Genomic DNA, 19,189 nt, shown 5'->3' with positions numbered 1-19,189 from the left:
CGTTCCGTTCCGCAAATCGCGGAAGGCACACGGGCGGCTTCCGTTTTTTGCGGATCCGCGGTTTGCGGACCGCAAAAAACGGCACGGTCGTGTGCATGAGGCCTTAGGGCACATGCACACGAATGTATTTTCTTTACGTGTCTGTTAGTTTTTTTTTCGCGGACCATATGCGGAACCATTCATTTCAATAGGTCCACAAAAAAAAACTGAAGTGCATTCTGTTTGTTCCACCAAAAAATAGAACATGTCCTAATATTGTCCACATTACGGACAAGGATAGGACTGTTCTATTAGGGGCCAGCTGTTCCGTTCCGCAAAATATGGAATGCACGCGGATGTCATCTGCAAAATACATACGGCCGTGTGCATGAGCTCTTAAAGGGGAATTTCTCATCTTACATTTATTATATGGCCAAGATCTATCTTGTGTCTGCTAGATGTGGTCTTGCTTCTCTCCAGATCGGGGAGTCCCGCAGCCACCGGAGGGGTGGCTGTGCATGTCAGTCTCTCTGCATTTATTTCTATGAAAGTTCTGAAAATGGCCGGGCCAAACTTCTCAGTAGTTTTGGGAGTGAATGTAGTGAGCCGGCATGTACAGCCACTTCTATGACTGTGCATCAGGGGACCCCCATTCTGGTAATATAGGTATGGGTTCTAGAGTAGGGATAGGATAGGAAACCTCCTTTAAGAAAAAGATTATGTCACACAAGACTTCGTACAATCCTTTTAAAAAGGGCTTCACGCATCAAGATGTTCCGTAACCAATGAAAGGTTTTAATTTTGGAAACTGCACTGGAAAAATAAAAGAGCAGTTTTTCTCTGGCCCCATAATGTCTTTACTAATTTTAGTCTTCTTCCCATTGCTTTAATTGTAGATGGCCAGAGCTCCAGATTCCCTGCTGCTGTCAGTGTAGCAGCTGTGCACATGGGGACGGGCAGTAGTCCTTTCTGTGGGGACGGGTAGTAGTCCTGTAGCGGAAGACTGATGTAATGTTTAGACCTCACTACCATCTCCTCGTTGTCCCAGCAGGAAGTATCTGTTACGTGGCAACCGTCTTGTTGGCTTGTTGTGTGTCACGTTTCGTGGCTGTTAATAATTGATTTATGGGTATTTCTGGGAGTCACGTACTTCCTTTTCTTTTTATATATCGACATCTGTCATTGTTGAGCAGCAGACGTCGTTTCAGTTGGACGTACAGCAAATACCTAGCCGCCATAAGCAGGATAGCAGCAGGTCATATGTTACAGCAGCTGCTTATGTGTTGTCAGTGCTGCGATCTGACCAGCGCCTCTCTGACCGCATGATATATTGTTACAGCCTCCGCTCTCGTCTTTGTAGTTGACATTCGATTTCATATAGTTTTCATCAGAGATAGATCCCAGCAGTGGGAAAATGGTATACTTTTCCCTGTCATTGTTTATTGTATCCTGCATAGCAATCCATTAGAACCATGAAAAAGTTAACGTCTACTGCCTTCCAACGCATTTTGTATAATAGCTGTGACTTAGAGTGAGTTTATCCATAGGGCAGAGGGGATTTATTAAAGACTATGGACAGTTTTTGGGGCATTCTTCTCTTATGATTGCATTCTATTCATTTAGGGCAAATAATTATTATTTTTTTTTAATGTTCAGCCTTTTCTGAGACACAGGGGTTAAAAACCAGTCTGTTTGCAAGCTGTTACTTTCTGGTTTCTTTGAATCCTGTCATCTGAGGGCCCATGTGTAGCTCTTATCTCTGAACTCCTGACCTTGTAAACAATTATTTAAGCCATATTCGAATTGAGGTGTAATGAGTGTTTATGAGGTCGGGAGATCAGGGATAAGAGCCACACATGAGCTTGCAAACAGACTGATTTTTTTTTAACACCTGTATCTCAGAAATGGATGCATGTTTTTAACCAAGACCCAAAATCAGTAAAATGCTATCTTAAAAAATTTGTCCCAGCGTTTTGTATACCAGTCTTAAAGGGTTTTTCCAGTCTCTACTAAGTGATGGCCTATCCTCAGTATAGGCTATCACTAGCTGATCAGTGGAGCTCCAGCAACCTGCACCCCTTCCAATCAGCTGTTTGGGTGTAGCTTTGTCACCAGAGGTATGCGTGATGTCCTATCCTCAGGGCAGGCCATCACTTAGTAAAGGCTCCGCTGTCTTGAGATGTGCCATAATTATTAAGAGTTGCATGCCTTTTAATAATTCTGATGCATCTTAGGCCACCCAATGACCTATTTTACGTGTACTACTACCCCATGACCTATTTACATGTACTACTACCCCATGACCTATTTTATGCGTACTACTACCCCATGACCTATTTACGTGTACTACTACCCCATGACCTATATTGCTGGAGCTGTGAAGCGTAGACTGAGTTTGTGTAATTATAGGATGATGGGTAATAGTTTTGCAATTATTTTTATTGCTTCAAAACATATAAACTAGCATAATGAAGTAAGTGGGCAAGTAATCTTGATTAGGGCACATACACACGAATGTGGTTTGGTTCCGCATCCGCTGTGTTTTTTTGCGGCTCAGATGCAGACCCGTTCTCTTCAATGGGGCCACATGTACGCATCCGTTGCTCCGTTCCGTGGTCCTGCAAAAATTATAGGTCATGTCCTATTCTTGTCTAATTTGCAGACAATAGGCATTTCTATGATGGGCCACCCCTTCCGTTCTGCAAATTGCGGAAGGCACACGGGTGGCATCCGTGTTTTGTGGACCCGCAATTTATGGACCGCAAAACACAGCACGTTCATGTGCATGAGCCCTAAGATGCAATAAAAATGATATATTTACCACTTATTACAATCAGCTGCTATGCGGACTTGTGTGTCTCCATGGTTTCAGACTGCAAATAAACCCCGACATCCTTCCATCAGTCCCTCTTCTTCTGTCTGTAGTTTAGTGAGAAGTGGGGACAGATGGGAGTGCAAGATTATACTACACAGGGGTTTGTTTGACAGTGAGACATAGATCTGCAAAGGCGCTGTAAACACAAAACGGTAAGGCATATATAATTGAACTTTTTCCAGTTATCGGGTCTCTCATTACAGGGGTGAGTTTACCCTTTTGCTGAATGAACTAGAACATAGAACCTGACACTTTTGTGATCTCTATGCAGTGTATAGCTATGGAATAACAATTCCTCTCTTCCACAGGTTTATATCATAAAGGTAACCTGGTTGGATTCCACACAACAGGTCATCTACCGAAGATACAGCAAGTTCTTTGACCTTCAGGTAAATGTTTTTTGGCTGCATACAGTTTTTCCATACATACTCTATTCTGTACATACTCTTAAAATCACCAAAAGGTGGAGAAATGTGGTGATGATGAGAATTACCAAAAAATGTGTAGCTTTTCTTAGGCCTCTTTCACACGAACGATGCAGATTGTGTCAGGACGTGTTCAGTGAAACTCGCACCATTTTACAAGCAAATTCAGTCAGTTATGTCTGCGATTGCGTTCAGTGTTTGTTTTTTCCGCGCGGGTGCAATCAGTTTTGATGCATTTTTCACACGCGGGAAAAAAGCCCCTGAAGGTTTACAAACTACATCTCCTAGCAAACGTCAGTGAAAAACGTATTGCACCCGGATTACATCCGGATGCAATGCGTTTTTCACCGAAGCCCCAATCACTTCTATGGGGCCAGGGCTGCATGAAAAACGCAGAATATAGAACATGCTGCGTTTTTTAAGGCAACGCAGACCCATTAAAACGAATGGGTCGGGATTCAGTGCAGGTGCTATACGTTCAATTCGCGCAATGGCACCCGCGTGGAAAACTCAGAGGCCTTACTGGGACAATAAACCTAGAAATTTGCAAATTGAAGAGGACCTGTATAACCCTTCCTGACATCATTCCCCATATAATAATAATTCTGGAGCGTCTATTCTTTTCTATGGCTCTATGTTGTGTCATTCCTTTATTATTCCTGCTAGAAGTTATGAATGAACAAACGTCTAGCAGTTTGCATTAAAGTTGGGGGGGGGGGGGGGGGGGGGGGATCCCTGCACAGTCTGACACTGGAGGCACTGTTTAGATATTATAATCTGTAATTAGTAGCTCACCCTAATCAACTAGTGGACCTAGGTGCTCATGTTCCAGGGCTGCCCCACACCCTTTAAGGAACTGTAAAATTGTATAACTTCTGGTGGAGCAGGCACTCGATCACCTGGAATTGAAGATAGAAAGATATTTAATTTCAAACAGTTAAAAATACATATAAAAGCTATACATAGGACATTACGAGCTGGATGTATTCCAACAGACACCTCCCTAATCGGGGCTGTGTATGTGGGAGTAGAAACAGCGGGCAAGGTGCGTCAAGGTACTGTCTGCAAGGAATCGGAGGATCAAAGCAATGAATTAAAACAGTAAATTAGAAATAAAGACAAAGAATTAGACTGGGTTATAAGTCTTGCAAACCCCTATCGGATAGTGAATATCAATCCCTATAGCGTTGGTAAGGATAGGCTAATAATGTCCCAATAGTCCTCCTTTATATGATAGTTATACCGTGTCACTTCTCTGTGTAATACATAAGAACACGGTAGAATATATCAGGTTATGAGAACTGCAAAGCTGGTAGGTCAATCGGATCTACTGGGACCCATACTGGCCTAATTTGTATCTATTTTGGTAGCATTGCCAATTTCACGCGGCCCGTTACTTAATGCCACTTAGTATAGTGTACACTTAGATGAATACAACTCTTAATTCAACGGATTTGTGGCTCAGGAAAATGTTGTCAACAAATGTTAAATAGTTCTGTTTCACCGTATCCCCTGCGTGATTTAAACAGATGGTGGTCGGCTTGGTGAAGCTCCGCTCGCTGCAGTATCGGAAAGCTTGTCTCGCCGTCTGCGGGTCTCTTTCATACCGCGAGACAAGCTTTCGGTTGAATTAAGAGGAGTATTCATATAAGTGTACACTATACTAAGTGGCATTAGGTAACGGGCCGTGTGAAATTGGCAATGCTACCAAAATAGATACAAATTAGGCCAGTATGGGTCCCAGTTGATCCGATTGACCTACCATCTTTGCAGTTCTTATAACCTGATATATTCTACCGTGTTCTTATGTATTACACAGAGAAGTGACACGGTATAACTATCATATAAAGGAGGACTATTGGGACATTATTAGCCTATCCTTACCAACGCTATAGGGATTGATATTAACTATCCGATAGGGGTTTGCAAAACTAATAACCCAGTCTAATTCTTTGTCTTTATTTCTAATCTTCTGTTTTAATTCATTGCTTTGATCCTCCGATTCCTTGCAGACAGCACCTTGACGCACCTTGCCCGCTGTTTCTACTCCCACATACACAGCCCCGATTAGGGAGGTGTCTGTTGGAATACATCCAGCTCGTAATGTATATAGCTTTTATGTGTATTTTTAACTGTTGTTTGAAATGAAATATCTTTCTATCTTCAATTCCTGGTGATAGAGTGCCTGCTCCACCAGAAGTTATACAATTTTACTGTTTAGATATTATCAGACTGTGCAGGAACCCCCACCCCCCCAAACTGGTAACACCCAGCTGGACCTTCATTGAAAACTGCTAGTAATTTATTCATAAGTTTTAGCAGTAATAATAAAGGAACAGCACAACATACTCATAAGAATAAGAATGTCTGCTAAAACAGACATGTCAGGAATGGGGACAGGTCCTCATTGAAAAACAGAAGATCTATGAATCGGGTGTATATTTCCTATTGAGGACACATGAGCGCTTGGCCAAACCAATCGTGCACGTGTATGCGCAGGTTGGTAGACGTTGCCTCTGATCTTGAGAAATATGACAGTATATTGTAATACTGTGCTAAAGGCAAGTGCCAGATTATGAGAAATTATGAATTATGGCAGGGATGGCCAACCTGCGGCTCTCCAGCTGTTGCAAAACTACAACTCCCAGCATGCCCGGACAGCCTACAGCTATCAGCCTGCAGCGGGGCATGGTGGGAATTGTAGTTTTACAACAGCTGGAGAGCCGCAGGTTGGCCATCCCTGGATTATGGGATGCCGGATTAAAGGAATTTCAGCGTAATATGTATTTAAAAGAGGGAATGATTACAGAATGTTTACAGTGTAAGTCACCATTAAAGTATATTACCTTGAGTCTATAACTCTATCAGGTAGGTGGCCCGAAGAAAAATATTACTGGGACATACACATATCTCAATATCAATCTTGCAACTAGTGGATTTTATTTTACCGATGCCTGGTTTGCACTAAAGCTGTAATGTAATTGTGTCATTAAATGAACAGCATGCCCCTGACCCATGAAGGGGTTAAGGCATAATACGGAAAATAGTCCATTATAGATATAGCCATTTCCTCTCCAAACACCTAGTGAAGCCTATCTTTATATTAGCATGACTGAAGATTGTGTGGGCTTTTGTTAACGCGTTTAATCCCCCAGATCTATTTTCTAGAACATTTTCGCCCAGTCTCCGGGTCTTTCCTGGTAGAGTTGAAAAAGTTCTCATCAGGCCAGGCCTGTCAATGGGGTTAGTGTTATGGGCAGGAAACGTTGTCTCAGTATTGGAGAATAAGTCTTGAAAGCTTCTATTGATAAGTGAATGGGTGCTTAGCGTCAATGGAAGGCACCCACTGCTCTAATGCTTTGCCCCATACCATATGGAGTGAAGTTAATTAAGCACTCTGGGTTTAACCCTTTTTGCACATCTGCACGTTGTATTCAGTTTCAGTTGACTTTATCGTGTCCCAATTATATGACAGTGTTGCTCTAAGACAATTCCAGTACGTTAGTAAATAGATACTTGTCAGAACGTGAATGATATGTTCCAGGATAGGCTACAAAAAGTGAATAAAGAGGGGGACTGGTGATATAATTGTAAGTAAACATACATGCACATGTACACGTCGTTACTTTGGCACGATCCAGCAACTCTCCGTTGCACTGTGTTACCATTACAACCAGTACAGTACAATGACATTACTGGTGTCATAGTTAAAGGCTATGGGCACTATGACTTTGAAATGTTCATTTTCTGCATTTGCAAAATTTAAGCAACTTTGTAAACAGTCTTCGTTAAAAATGTCCTACCATTTTTCATCTGCAGAATGTGTGTAAAGCCTTCACTTAGGTGCTGTTGCTGCTGAATTTGATGTAGACCCAAAAGATCGCAGATCTGTAGAATACAGATACAGTCCATGTGCCTGATAATTCTGCATGACTGATTGGCTTCCTGCTATTGTGCCTTGGTCACCTTGTGACCCTCATATCGCTATCAGCCATGTCTGTGTCTGACATATACAGCAGAGCATGTGCCACAAATCTGTGACCCCGATCCTCCCGGAGAACAAAAGGTTCGAGAAGTTGAAATCCAACTGCCCAATTCTCATCTTCGCACAACATCTGCCAGAGAGTCAGAAAGCCCCCCCATATACATTAGACAGTCGGTGGGTTTGGCCAATATATATCTAATGTATATACCTGTCCTGTACACATAGCAGTTTGTGCTACATTGCTGAGAACAGCGAAAAACGCATACATTTTACTGTCAGTTGCTGTGGTTTTGCAGGGTAGTTTTTGACCAGACAACTTAAATGCCCACTATGCAGCTTAAGGTCTACAGGATATCGAATAGCGTTTCTTTAACAACAGTCACCTCCATGGGGAATGTTGAGGCTTGTTTAATAAGACCTCAGGTACTCGATTGTACGGAAAGTAAACATTTCACCATCACAGACATGTTGTAATGGGGATTTTGATATTGTAATTTGCAGTATTTAGTAGTCCTGCTTCAACTTGTAGATCACATGATCTTCTATGTCTGTAGCCTCTTAATTAATGCTGAGGTGTTTTTTTTTTTTTTTTGTATGCCCGTGAACCTCTGCAGGTGAAATACATGTTGTTCGAAGGGCAGGACCTCAGCTAACAATCACCGTATTTTTTGCCCTATAAGATGCACCTAGGTTTTAGTGGGGGACAAAAAGAAAAAAAATATTTTTCATTACACCTTGGGTCAGAACACCAATCAGACCCCCAATGTTATTAAAACCCCAATAAGACCTCAGATGAGACCCCCATGCCTCATATCAGTCCTCCATGCCTCTAATCAGCCCCCCACCATATACAGGTGAAACTCGAAAAATTTGAATATGGTGCAAAGTTCGTTTATTTCAGAAATGCAACTTAAAAGGTGAAAAGAATATATGAGATAGACTCATTACATGCAAAGCGAGATATTTCAAGCCTTTGTTATAATTTGGATGATTATGGCTTATAGTTTATGAAACCCCAAAGTCACAATCTCAGGTCCCCTTTGCTCAGGGGGTATGGATTAATTAGCTGACTAGAGTGCGACACTTTGAGCCTAGAATACTGAACCTTTAACAAAATTTTAATTTTAAGCTGCATTAATGCAATTCCTTTTAATTTGCATTACTGAGATAAATGGACTTTTGGACGATATTCTAATTTTTCGAGTTTCACCTGTATATAATGAGCAGCCCCCAGCCATATATAATGAGCAGCCCCCAGCCATATATAATGAGCAGCCCCCAGCCATATACAGTTCTGTTCAAAATTATTCAACCCCCACTGAAATTGAGTGTTTTGGCCAGTTTGACATTGATTTTGATCATTTCAGTCATCTTGTTTACAATTAAATCAAAGAGGCACCTGTAAGTCAGACAAATATAACATAACATTTATAATGAAATAACCACAAATGTCTTTTCTGTGCTCACATCATTATCAGTTTTATTCAACCCCCAAGTGACAGTCAATCTTAGTACTTAGTACAACATCCTTTTCCAGTTATAACAGCTTTTAAACGTGAAGCATAGCTTGACACAAGTGTCTTGCAGCGATCTACGGGTATCTTCGCCCATTCTTCATGGGCAAAAGCCTCCAGTTCAGTCACATTCTTAGGCTTGCGCGCTGCAACTGCTTTCTTTAAGTCCCACCAGAGGTTCTCAATCGGATTTAAGTCTGGTGACTGTGATGGCCACTTCAAAATGTTCCAGCCTTTAATCTGCAACCATGCTCTAGTGGACTTGGAGGTATGCTTGGGATCATTGTCCTGTTGAAAGGTCCAACGTCTCCCAAGCCTCAGGTTTGTGACGGACTGCATCACATTTTCATCCAATATCTCCTGGTACTGAAGAGAATTCATGGTACCTTGCACACGCTGAAGCTTCCCTGTACCTGTAGAAGCAAAACAGCCCCAAAGCATGATTGACCCCCCACCATGCTTCACAGTAGGCAAGGTGTTCTTTTCTTCATGGGCCTTGTTCTTCCTCCTCCAAACATAGCGTTGATCCATGGGCTCAAACAGTTCTAATTTTGTTTCATCAGTCCACAGAACACTATCCCAAAACTTTTGTGGTTTGTCCACATGACTTTTGGCATACTGCAGTCGACTCTTCTTATTCTTTGGAGACAGCAAGGGGGTGCGCCTGGGAGTTCTGGCATGGAGGCCTTCATTACGGAGTGTGCGCCTTATTGTCTGAGCTGAAACTTCAGTACCCACATCTGACAAATCTTTTTTCAGTTCCTCAGCAGTCACACGGGGACTTTTCTCCACTTTGCGCTTCAGGTAGCGCACAGCAGTCGAAGTCAGCGTCTTCTTTCTGCCACGACCAGGTAGCGTTTCAACAGTGCCCTTTGCCTTTAATTTGTGAATGAGGCTTCCTATGGTGTCTCTTGGTATGTTTAACATCTTTGCAATCTTCTTATAGCCATTGCCCTTCCTGTGAAGAGAAATCACCTCTTCTCTTGTCTTCCTGGACCATTCTCTTGACTTCACCATGTTTGTAAACACACCAGTAAATGTCTAGAAGGAGCTGAGTATCACAGTCCTTTTAAATCTGCCTAATTGGTGCTTATTATGCTTGATTGATGCTCCTTGACATCCACAGTTGTTTTCAATACCTGATCGAAAACACTTGAATGAACCTCTTTTCTTAAGGCTGGGTTCACACGGGCGTGACGGATTGGCTCAGGATGCGTTCAGGGTGCGTTCAGTGAAACTCGCACTATTTTGCAAGCAAGTTCAGTCAGTTTTGTCTGCGATTGCGTTTAGTTGTTCAGTTTTTTCCGCGCGGGTGCAATGCGTTTTGATGCGTTTTTCACGCGCGTGATAAAAAACTGAAGGTTTACAAACAACATCTCTTAGCAACCATCAGTGAAAAACGCATCGCACCCGCACTTGCTTGCGGATGCAGTGCGTTTTTCACGCAGCCCCATTCACTTCTATGGGGCCTGTCCTGCGTTACAAACGCAGAATATAGAACATGCTGCGATTTTAAAGCATTGCAGAAGTGATGCGTGAAAAAAAACGCTCATGTACACAGATCCATTGAAATGAATGGTGCCGGATTCAGTGCGGGTGCAATACGTTCACCTACCGCATTGCACCCGCGCGGAAATCTCGCCCGTGTGAACTCAGCCTAAGAGTGGTAGTCTTTAAGGGGTTGAATAATTGTGTCAATGAAGAAATCACAAAAAAAAACATTTAATACTGTATTACAAAAACAATTGATGTCATTTTAGTTGCATTTAGTTCTTTAAAAAGTCCTTGTAAGATTTCATTCTGAACACAATTACAAATGTACACTAAATTCCCTAAAACCCTTTACAGCATTGGGGGTTGAATAATTTTGAACACAACTGTATGTAATGAGCAGCCCCCGGCCATATATGTAATCAGCAGCCCCCAGCCATACATGTAGTCAGCAGCCCCCAGCCATAGATTACAAAATAAATAAACCATTTACCTCTCCTGCTCCTGGACGCCACCACTCCTCTCCTCCAGCGCGATCCTCTTCCTCCTCCGTCGGCTGTGCTGAGAACTGGCGCGCACAGCGTGAGGTCACGGAGCGTCCTCACGCTGTGCGCAGCCTTCACAGCCAACAGCCGAGGACCAGGAAGTGGGGAGTACAGAGCCTTCACCTCTTCCTGGTCCTCCGGTACTAATGAGCGTTCCATAATGGGTGCGCTCATTAGTATTCGCCCCAAAAGACGAAGTTATGGGACGAAAAATACGGTATCCTCTGGGAATCTCCCATAAACAACAAATATGGAATTATTTTTTTTCAGCTTTGAAAGAGAAAAAATTGGTTGCTGGACACCTGGTATATTTTATTCATCTTATCCAAGTCCATGTTTCCACTGGTGGGAGACTAGCTGTCACCCATAGAGTGTGTTAGATTCAGATGCAGGTTCTGTAAAAATTGGTGGGATCCAACAAAAAACCCAAACCTTGTTTTTGCAAAATCTTCTGAAGAATATTTATTGATTTGATATCCTCAATTCTCAGGACTTCTTTAACTGAACATTCACCGTAAGGCTTGGCTTCCATGCTGTAGACATGGAGTCTAAGAACCATGCACTAAAACCTTAGTAGTAGACCATGATTTGCTGCAGTTCCACGGCACGTACTTGTGAAGCCCACGGTTTTATGTGCTTCCCCTATACTTGACTCAAAGCCATCACAATTCGGAATAAACTGCTGTGGTTTTTTCATGCGGTACTCGGCCACATGGCACACTGACGTCCAACTCCTGCAACATGGATACCAGACTTTAAGATTAGCAGTATTAGGCTACATGCCAGTGTTTTGCGGTCCGCAAAAAAAAAAATTTATGACATCCGTATGGCATCCGTTTTTTTTTTTTTGTGGATCCATTGTAACAATGCCTAAAACGGACAAGAATACGACATATTCAATTTTTTTGCGGGGCTACGGAACGGACATACTGATGCTGTCCGCATTTTTTGTGGACCCATTGAAATGAATGGGTCCGCATCCTATCCGCAAAAAAAATGGAACGGACACTGAAACAAACAACGTTCGTGTGCGTCATGAGGCAGCGGATCGGTCAGACTTAGGACTCCTTCACACGACCGTATGTTTTTTTTTTTCAGTATTTTGCGGTCTGCAAAAAACGGATCCGCAAAAAATACGGATGACATCCGTGTGCATTCCGTTTTTTTGCGTAACGGAACATCTGGCCCTGAATAGAACAGTACTATATTTGTCCGTTATGCGGACAATAATAGGACATGTTCTATCTTTGAACGGAAATACGGAAACGGAAGGCATATGGAATACCTTCCAATTTTTTTTGCGGATCCATTGAAATGAATGGTTCTGTATACGGTCCGTATACGGAATGCAAAAAACGGAAAGTAAATGGAAAAAAAAAACGTTCGTGTGCAGGAGGCCTTAAAATCATTTTTACAAATGAACTTGCCATCAACACACTTGACTGAACTTGCAGTCCAGGCACATACAGTGGTTTCAAAAATCTTGTAAAAAAAGACCAGTGTGCACTTGCGCAAAGTGTTAAGCAATTGGTCTATCATGCCATACTTGCATAGTTTCCACCAAGGATGGACCAGTCAAAAAATCCCAATTTGCCTTATCACTTTTAGGCAGTGGTTGGTCATCGGCCATCACTTGTGAACATTTGTATTCAGTTTTAAAGAAGTTGTCTACATTTGAGAGCCTTTCAGCCTGACATACCCATTCACTAGACCCATGGAGGGAAGCATACTTTCCTTCTCCCTGATTCTGGGTCCCCTGCTACGGACGTGCTGCGGTCTAGCATGTCAACATGCGGTTTCACAAGGGTCACGTGTGCCGCTGTAGCCAATGACTGGCCGCAACGATGACATGTCCGCCATGAGTCAAATGACTTATTGACATGACGCATGGGGGGGATAGGTCATCGTTGTGGCCAGTCATTGACTGCAATGGTGCACGTAACACCCGTCAAACCAGATTTAACCATATGGGACAGTACATCAGTGCTAGCGGGGAGCTGAAGGAGCTGGGACCCAGAATCGGGGATGTAGTAAGCTTTCCACCACAGGTCTAGCAACGTGCGTGGTCAGGCCAAAAGGCCCCAAACATAGACAACCCCTTTAAGATTATTAGCCAGAATTGGACTTTGATTTTATGTGAATGGCCGCTGGTTATACGTTCTTCCATATAACTGTAGAAAACCCAGTATATCACATTAGTATGTTTTAGTATTAGTGTGGCGGTTATGTATTATCTACCTTTGCTTCAAATGTATCTAAGTTTTCACATTTGATGTGCAGTTAACTATAGATCATCCTCCCCTCCCTTTCATACTCAGAGGGTTCAGGAAGGCTAAGATATGGAAGGTTGTTTGTAGCGGTCCTGACAATGTACAACTGCTATAGCTGGCTTTATGGACTGGCTCATTGTTCTTCAGCAGGACAAGGATCTCTTTGATGAACAACCACTGAAAAAAATCACCCTAACCTGCCACAAGTGCATCGAAAAAAGTATATACTAGAGCAGTGGCTAACCTCCAGAACTCCAGCTGTGGTAAAACTACAACTCCCAAGATGTAAACTTGCTTGGCTGTTCTCAGAGCTCTATAGAAATGAATGGAGCATGCTGGGAGTTGTAGTTTAGATTAGCCATCGCTGTACTGGAGAGTTCCAGTGCAGACCGCTGTGTGTTTGCAGTTTTAGGTTTCTCTCGAACAAAAGCATCTCGAGAAATGGCTTCAAACATGTATTTAATTGTTCAGATTGTAACGCAGACGGCATGATGCTATGTCCTGTCCCCTGAACCACAAAATCCTGAGGATCTGCACAGGATATTATGACTCAAGTAGAGTAACTGATCCCAGGTGTGGAGGATTCTGATTCATATATGTGCTTTCTACTATTACGGAAACCCATTTTGCTCCATGACGGAATAGTGATGATGATCCCTTTAAAATTGTCATCATTACATCCTTTTCCAGAGGAATCCACGTTACACACAGTTATTTTCTGCATAGGGTTGCTCTGTCTTCTGGGAACTTTGCATCCCCTTTACAGAAGAACTGGCAGTGTTTGTGCTGGGCTGTCATACTTTACATAATACTAGAAAAGTTTACTTGGTCTTTTTTTTTTTTTTTTGCTTTGTTCCTTTGTCTACTAGCACCCATTCATTGAGCACCTCAAAACCTGCTCGTTTACATCATCTCATTTAGGGACATTTAGGGATTGTCGTATGATCCTCCAGTGCACCAAGAGGAGACCACTGATGAGCACAAGGAAAAGGGTTCAAAAGTTTAGTAGGAATCTGACACAGGGACAAGATGCTTTATATTACGGGGCATGAAGGACTTGGAATGGTGCTATCGCTCAGGGAGCAGCACTCCTCTGAAATTGAGGTGCGGGATGTAAAGTTTTACTTCTGGTTTACGTGTGTTTGGAGGGAGATGACTACAATGTCCCCATCTATGTCCAGTGATTCCAAGGGACTGATACAGTAACTTTGTTCATGTTATCACCCCACTTATCAGTCTCAGAAGCTATGAGATCTCTGATTGTCTCTGTATTGTGCACACATTTTTTGCTCTGTCTGAGTTCTCAGGCACGAAGACTGGTATAAGTGATATGTATAAACCTTGAACTTCTATTTAGGAGTAGTTGTGCGTTTCAGGCACTGCTTGCGTCGGATTGTTTTTCTGCATTTTTTCCAAATGCTTTGATGCACAAGTAGAAGAAGACACCCATGAGTAAAATGTGTTGGGTGGCATTTTCACGATCTGTGAAGCATATTCACTTCGGAAAACATATTGGTACAGGGGTATAATATGATGTAGAATTGCCCTGCCAGCAAAACTTTTTAAATTCAACATATCTGATTTTTCTTTCCTCAACTTGTTCTTGGAGGAACATTGCTCATTCGCATTTTACAGTTGGCCATTCCTGCTCATATTTGGCAGGTTCTGACTACTTCTATTTCATGTATATGGCCAGCTTAAGGGCAGAAGATGCTGGGGGGGCAGAGGGGTAATCTTGGTGGTGTTGTACAGGTAGCATAAATGAAAGGGGTTTTCAGACTTTTTTTTTATACTGATTACCTATCCACAGGATAGGACATCAGTATCCAATCAGTGAGGGTCCCAGGTGTTGCCACTGCCTCCTCACAGCCTACCAAGCACAGAGCTTGTGCGTTGGATAGTGGCTGTGCTTGGTATTGCAGCTCGGCCCCATTCACTTGAAAGGGACTGAGCTGCACCTGGACCATGCGACCGATGGACATGATGTCACTTGGCTTAGGCTAAGCTGCGAGAAGGCCGTGGCGCTCACAGGTTCCCCATGGCCTTCTCAAACAGCTGATCGGCAGGTGTCAGGATCCCTAGTGTTAGACTCCTACTGCTCAAATACGGATGACCTATCGAAAGGACACGAGTATAAGAGAGTTGGAAAACCCCTTTGAAGGAAGAACTTCACTTTCAAGCTCCAGATACCATAGTTTGTGTATTACACCAAAATAATTGGTTTTCACCCTTTCTTTTGGTGATCAAGTCTCCTGCTACCCCATCAATGTGATATTACTATAGTATCCTATGTATGTTGAAAACCAAGTAGACAATACGTCTGCATAGCAGATGCACCTAGCTAACCGTCCTGTGCTAATATATCACTGGATTTGCACTTCGGGGGAAAGCCCTGGTTCCCATCACATAATCGCCCACTCAGTGCTCATAATAGGTTACCAAACTGAGGCTAGAAGATATGGGGTAGTAGCTGAGGGACCCATACCTTTTCAGTGTATGCGGCCCCGATATGTAAAATGGTGATCCTGCATTAACATCCCAAGTGTAATAACCTCATGATATAACTTTAGTCAGTTTCACAAAAGTAAACCAGGGTTTAAACAGTCAAAAAAAAACAAACGTATTTTGGAGATATTAGATATTTAAATGTCACGTCCCATTATTTATTTGCCATTTAGAAGGCAGCAATCACTTTTATTACGAGAAAGGAAATGCGTGCACGTACTACAGCAATAAAGTCTTTGCTTACTTCTTGCCAAGCTGATATCCACCCCACGAGTCATAGCTGTGTCCTGTGCCATGTACTACTCTGATTATTCAGGCCCCTTCCTGTAGGAGGTCCATGGAGTACATGAGAGTAAAAGCAGGAAGTCTGACACCGTAGGGATTGAATGATGGAAGATTTGTCTTTTTTTTTTTTTTTCCTTTTTTAAATGGTTAGATTAGATTGTTGAATGGAACTGCCGACCCATGATGTGGTCTACAGCCGGTTGCTCTCTACACTCAAAGCTGCAGATCTAGACCACTCTTATTTGTGCTGGAAATGAGGCAAATAAAGAGGGTGTCTTATTGCCGCTGGTCTAGGCCCTGAGATCTCCAGCATTTGTCTTTGGGTGCCCCATTGCAGAGATGGGACCAGCAGCTATCTTACATTGCTGGTATAACCTATCGATGTGCCATCAGTGGCTATGATGGACCAACTCCTTTAACTAACAGTACTGCATTTGTCATTTCCAGGCTGTCCTATTAGAATAGCGCTAACTCATTCTTGAAGGTATAGCTTCAAGAAGAATATGGACCTTAAGGTGGTTTCTCCTGGCCCTCAACTGTAAAATCTTTCATCCAGGTATCATATTAAAATAATCTGGAGTCACCTCAGGGTTCTTGAGATCTTAATGGGAGTCTGTCACCTGGAAGTTCGCTGATAAACCAGGCACAGGGCCTTGTAGAGCTAGCTCAGCTGAGTCTAATGATACCTTTAAATAAAGCCTGTATTACACAGGCCGATTGAGCAAACGCTTGTCGGGAGGGAAACGTTCCATCCTGGCAATCGCCTGCTTGCTAGGGGAGGAGACCGCCGCCATTACATGCAGCCATCTCCTCCGCAGCATGGGGAGGAGCGATCGCTAGACCATTGCTCGTCCCTATGCAGTATAGTGGTTTGCCAGCGGCAAGTTGTAATTAGACAGCACACAATAATTTTTAAACATGCTTAAAAATCACAATTGCCCGATGAACAAGTGTCTGCTCGTTCATCGGGCAATCCACCCTAACGCTGCAAGATGAACGCTAACGATCTTTCATATGAATGCTCGTAAGCGATCGCCCGCCGAAAAATCGGCAGGTGTAATACAGCCTTTAGCGATCATTGCTTCATTCCGGAGAAAAAGTACAGTCACAGGGCAGCCTATATGTTACAGAAATCCTAGCTTGTCGATTGTCAAGCCAAAGGTCTAGTAAGCCAGGGCCTGTCTTGCACTTTTAGGTCTGATTTTGGCCGTCATGTGCTGCCTAAAGGGATTTCTCAGAACTAGGAAATCCATGGCTAATTCCTTTCTGAATGAGCAAGACACCTGTTCATGGGTGGTATCTGCTATTGCAGTCGCAATGCCACAAACAACCTGAGGACAGGTGTGTCAATATTTTGGCGGAATACAGCCATGGTTTTCTTCTACGGTGACCCCTTTAAACCAATTTACTTTTCATACCTTTCATCACATCAGTAAAAAACTATATTCCATAGGACTGTTAAAACTACCTTTTCCATTAGAAGATCTTTTATAAGATGCCTTATACTGAGAAGAATATTTCAAGTAAAGAGAGTTGTCCTCCGGGGCAGAGATTTGTGTAACGTGTCCTGTGGGTTTATCGCCTATACTTATAGGCTCCCATGAGAACGGCTAACATGGTTCCTATGATCTAACTTTTTCCATAGCATCTGCTCATTAAATACATTTTCGGAGCATTCAGTAAATGCAACCCAGCCTATAAGCATGGCAGGGGGTGGAGATGCACACTGAATACGAGGGTTTAAATGGAATATACTTTTTGTATTGTGTTTTTAATTGTGTCTTTGTCATGCATTTACTTTCCCGAGGATTTGGCACAAGAGTCGTACACAATGGCACACGCCCTGCTCTTGTATAAACGTCACAAGATAATTCTGTGTCTGCAGCGAGTCTGGCCGGGCCGGAAAGCTGAAATCTGCATTTAAGGAGGAAAGCCCAAGAGTCTTAAAGGGAAAAGACCTTATTGTGTTTGAAGTAAGGAGACTCGTCACGTTACCAGCAGAGATAGGAGGGGCACCACAGCGGATGTGCAGTCATTGCCTAGTAATCATCCGCACTGTCAAACACATTTCTCCCTCTCCGGTTACCCGCCTACTGTCACATTACATATTTTTTTCCTTCCCTGCAGAACTCATTTTTAGTTTTTACATGGGATGATTGAAAAGCAGGGTGTTTGTAGCCACGTGAGGATGTCTCCGGAAATGAGTCTGTGGAAGGCAGTGAAGTAATTGTAGTGAGCTTGTCTGTCTACTTTTAGTAGACCATTTAAAAAAAAAAAAAATTGTCCTTTTCAATTTCCTTTATCTTTCTGCAAGCACCTGCGTCCAGATTTGGAGGCGTATAAACACCGGTTGTTCAAAAGAGGGGAGAATTGGACTTCACATATAGCAGCCGCCTTTCCGAAGTGCTAACAGGTTCTCTTGGTACTCTGATATCCCCAGAACGTACAGTAGGGCTGAATTATACATCAACCCGACAGTGGTAAGAAGCATGGATCAGCACAGACAGGCAACAAATATACAGAAGTAAAAACTCGCCAACTGAAGGATAATTCCTATAGGTGGAATGGATGGAAGATGTATGACATACAGGTTGATGGGGACCCTGCGCTGAATTCAACCTAGCAAGCCGGCCAGGCCAATACAACAGCACAGCAACATACAAATTCCAGAACACCGCAAGAAGGACCATAGGACTGCAGATCGCAGAATACACAAATAACTTGCTAGACTAGAAAAAGATACAAAGAATCTGAAAAGAATGCACATAGTATATGATATGGTATTCCCAGCACCAGAGTAGCAAGAGGCCTGGAAACGTAAAGGCTAAGCAGTCAACAGCTCCACCCAAAGTTAAAAAAATTAACCAGGCCAAGCTAAGTAATAACCTAATGCTTCGTTCACATCTGCGTTCGGAGATTCAACAGGATTTTCCGGCACAGAGCAGCCTGCCGGATCTCACAGGATCTGGCGTTGCCGAGTCCTCTTCTTCACTGCCGGATCCCCATTGACTGCAATGAGATCTGGTGGTGATTCGGCTCATTTCCTGCATAAATGCTAGATTTCGGCTGGACAAAAACCGTTGCATGCAACGGTTTTTTGTCTGGCTGACGGTTGGCATTTGGGCCGGATCTCTTAATTGGATGCAAGACAATTGTCCCAACATTGTTAGTAAACATGAACGAAGAGGGAAGTTCCTGTTACCCGTAACAGGAGGGTGTAAATCTGTGTGTTCTTATCGGTTAGTTACTTGTTTGGTACTGGAATTGTGGCTAACAGTATTGTGTTTCACATTGGCGGTCATAGGAGATAGCACT

The 19,189-nt window shown here is 42.9% G+C and overlaps 1 protein-coding gene across 1 annotated transcript in view; it reads left to right on the top strand.

The window, feature by feature from the left end:
- Positions 1–19,189, top strand: part of SH3PXD2A (SH3 and PX domains 2A) — a 354,245-nt gene that overhangs the window by 101,118 nt on the left and 233,938 nt on the right. Inside the window, exon 2 of the mRNA XM_040438015.1 lies at positions 3,163–3,243. Coding sequence (XP_040293949.1) covers positions 3,163–3,243 — 81 coding nt within the window. The remainder of the gene's footprint in view (positions 1–3,162; positions 3,244–19,189) is intronic.

Source organism: Bufo bufo, chromosome 6 (genome assembly GCF_905171765.1).
Source record: "Bufo bufo chromosome 6, aBufBuf1.1, whole genome shotgun sequence".
NCBI lineage: Eukaryota > Metazoa > Chordata > Amphibia > Anura > Bufonidae > Bufo > Bufo bufo.
The sequence above is the reverse complement of the archived record's forward strand: the minus strand, read 5'-3'. Positions and strand labels throughout refer to the sequence as shown.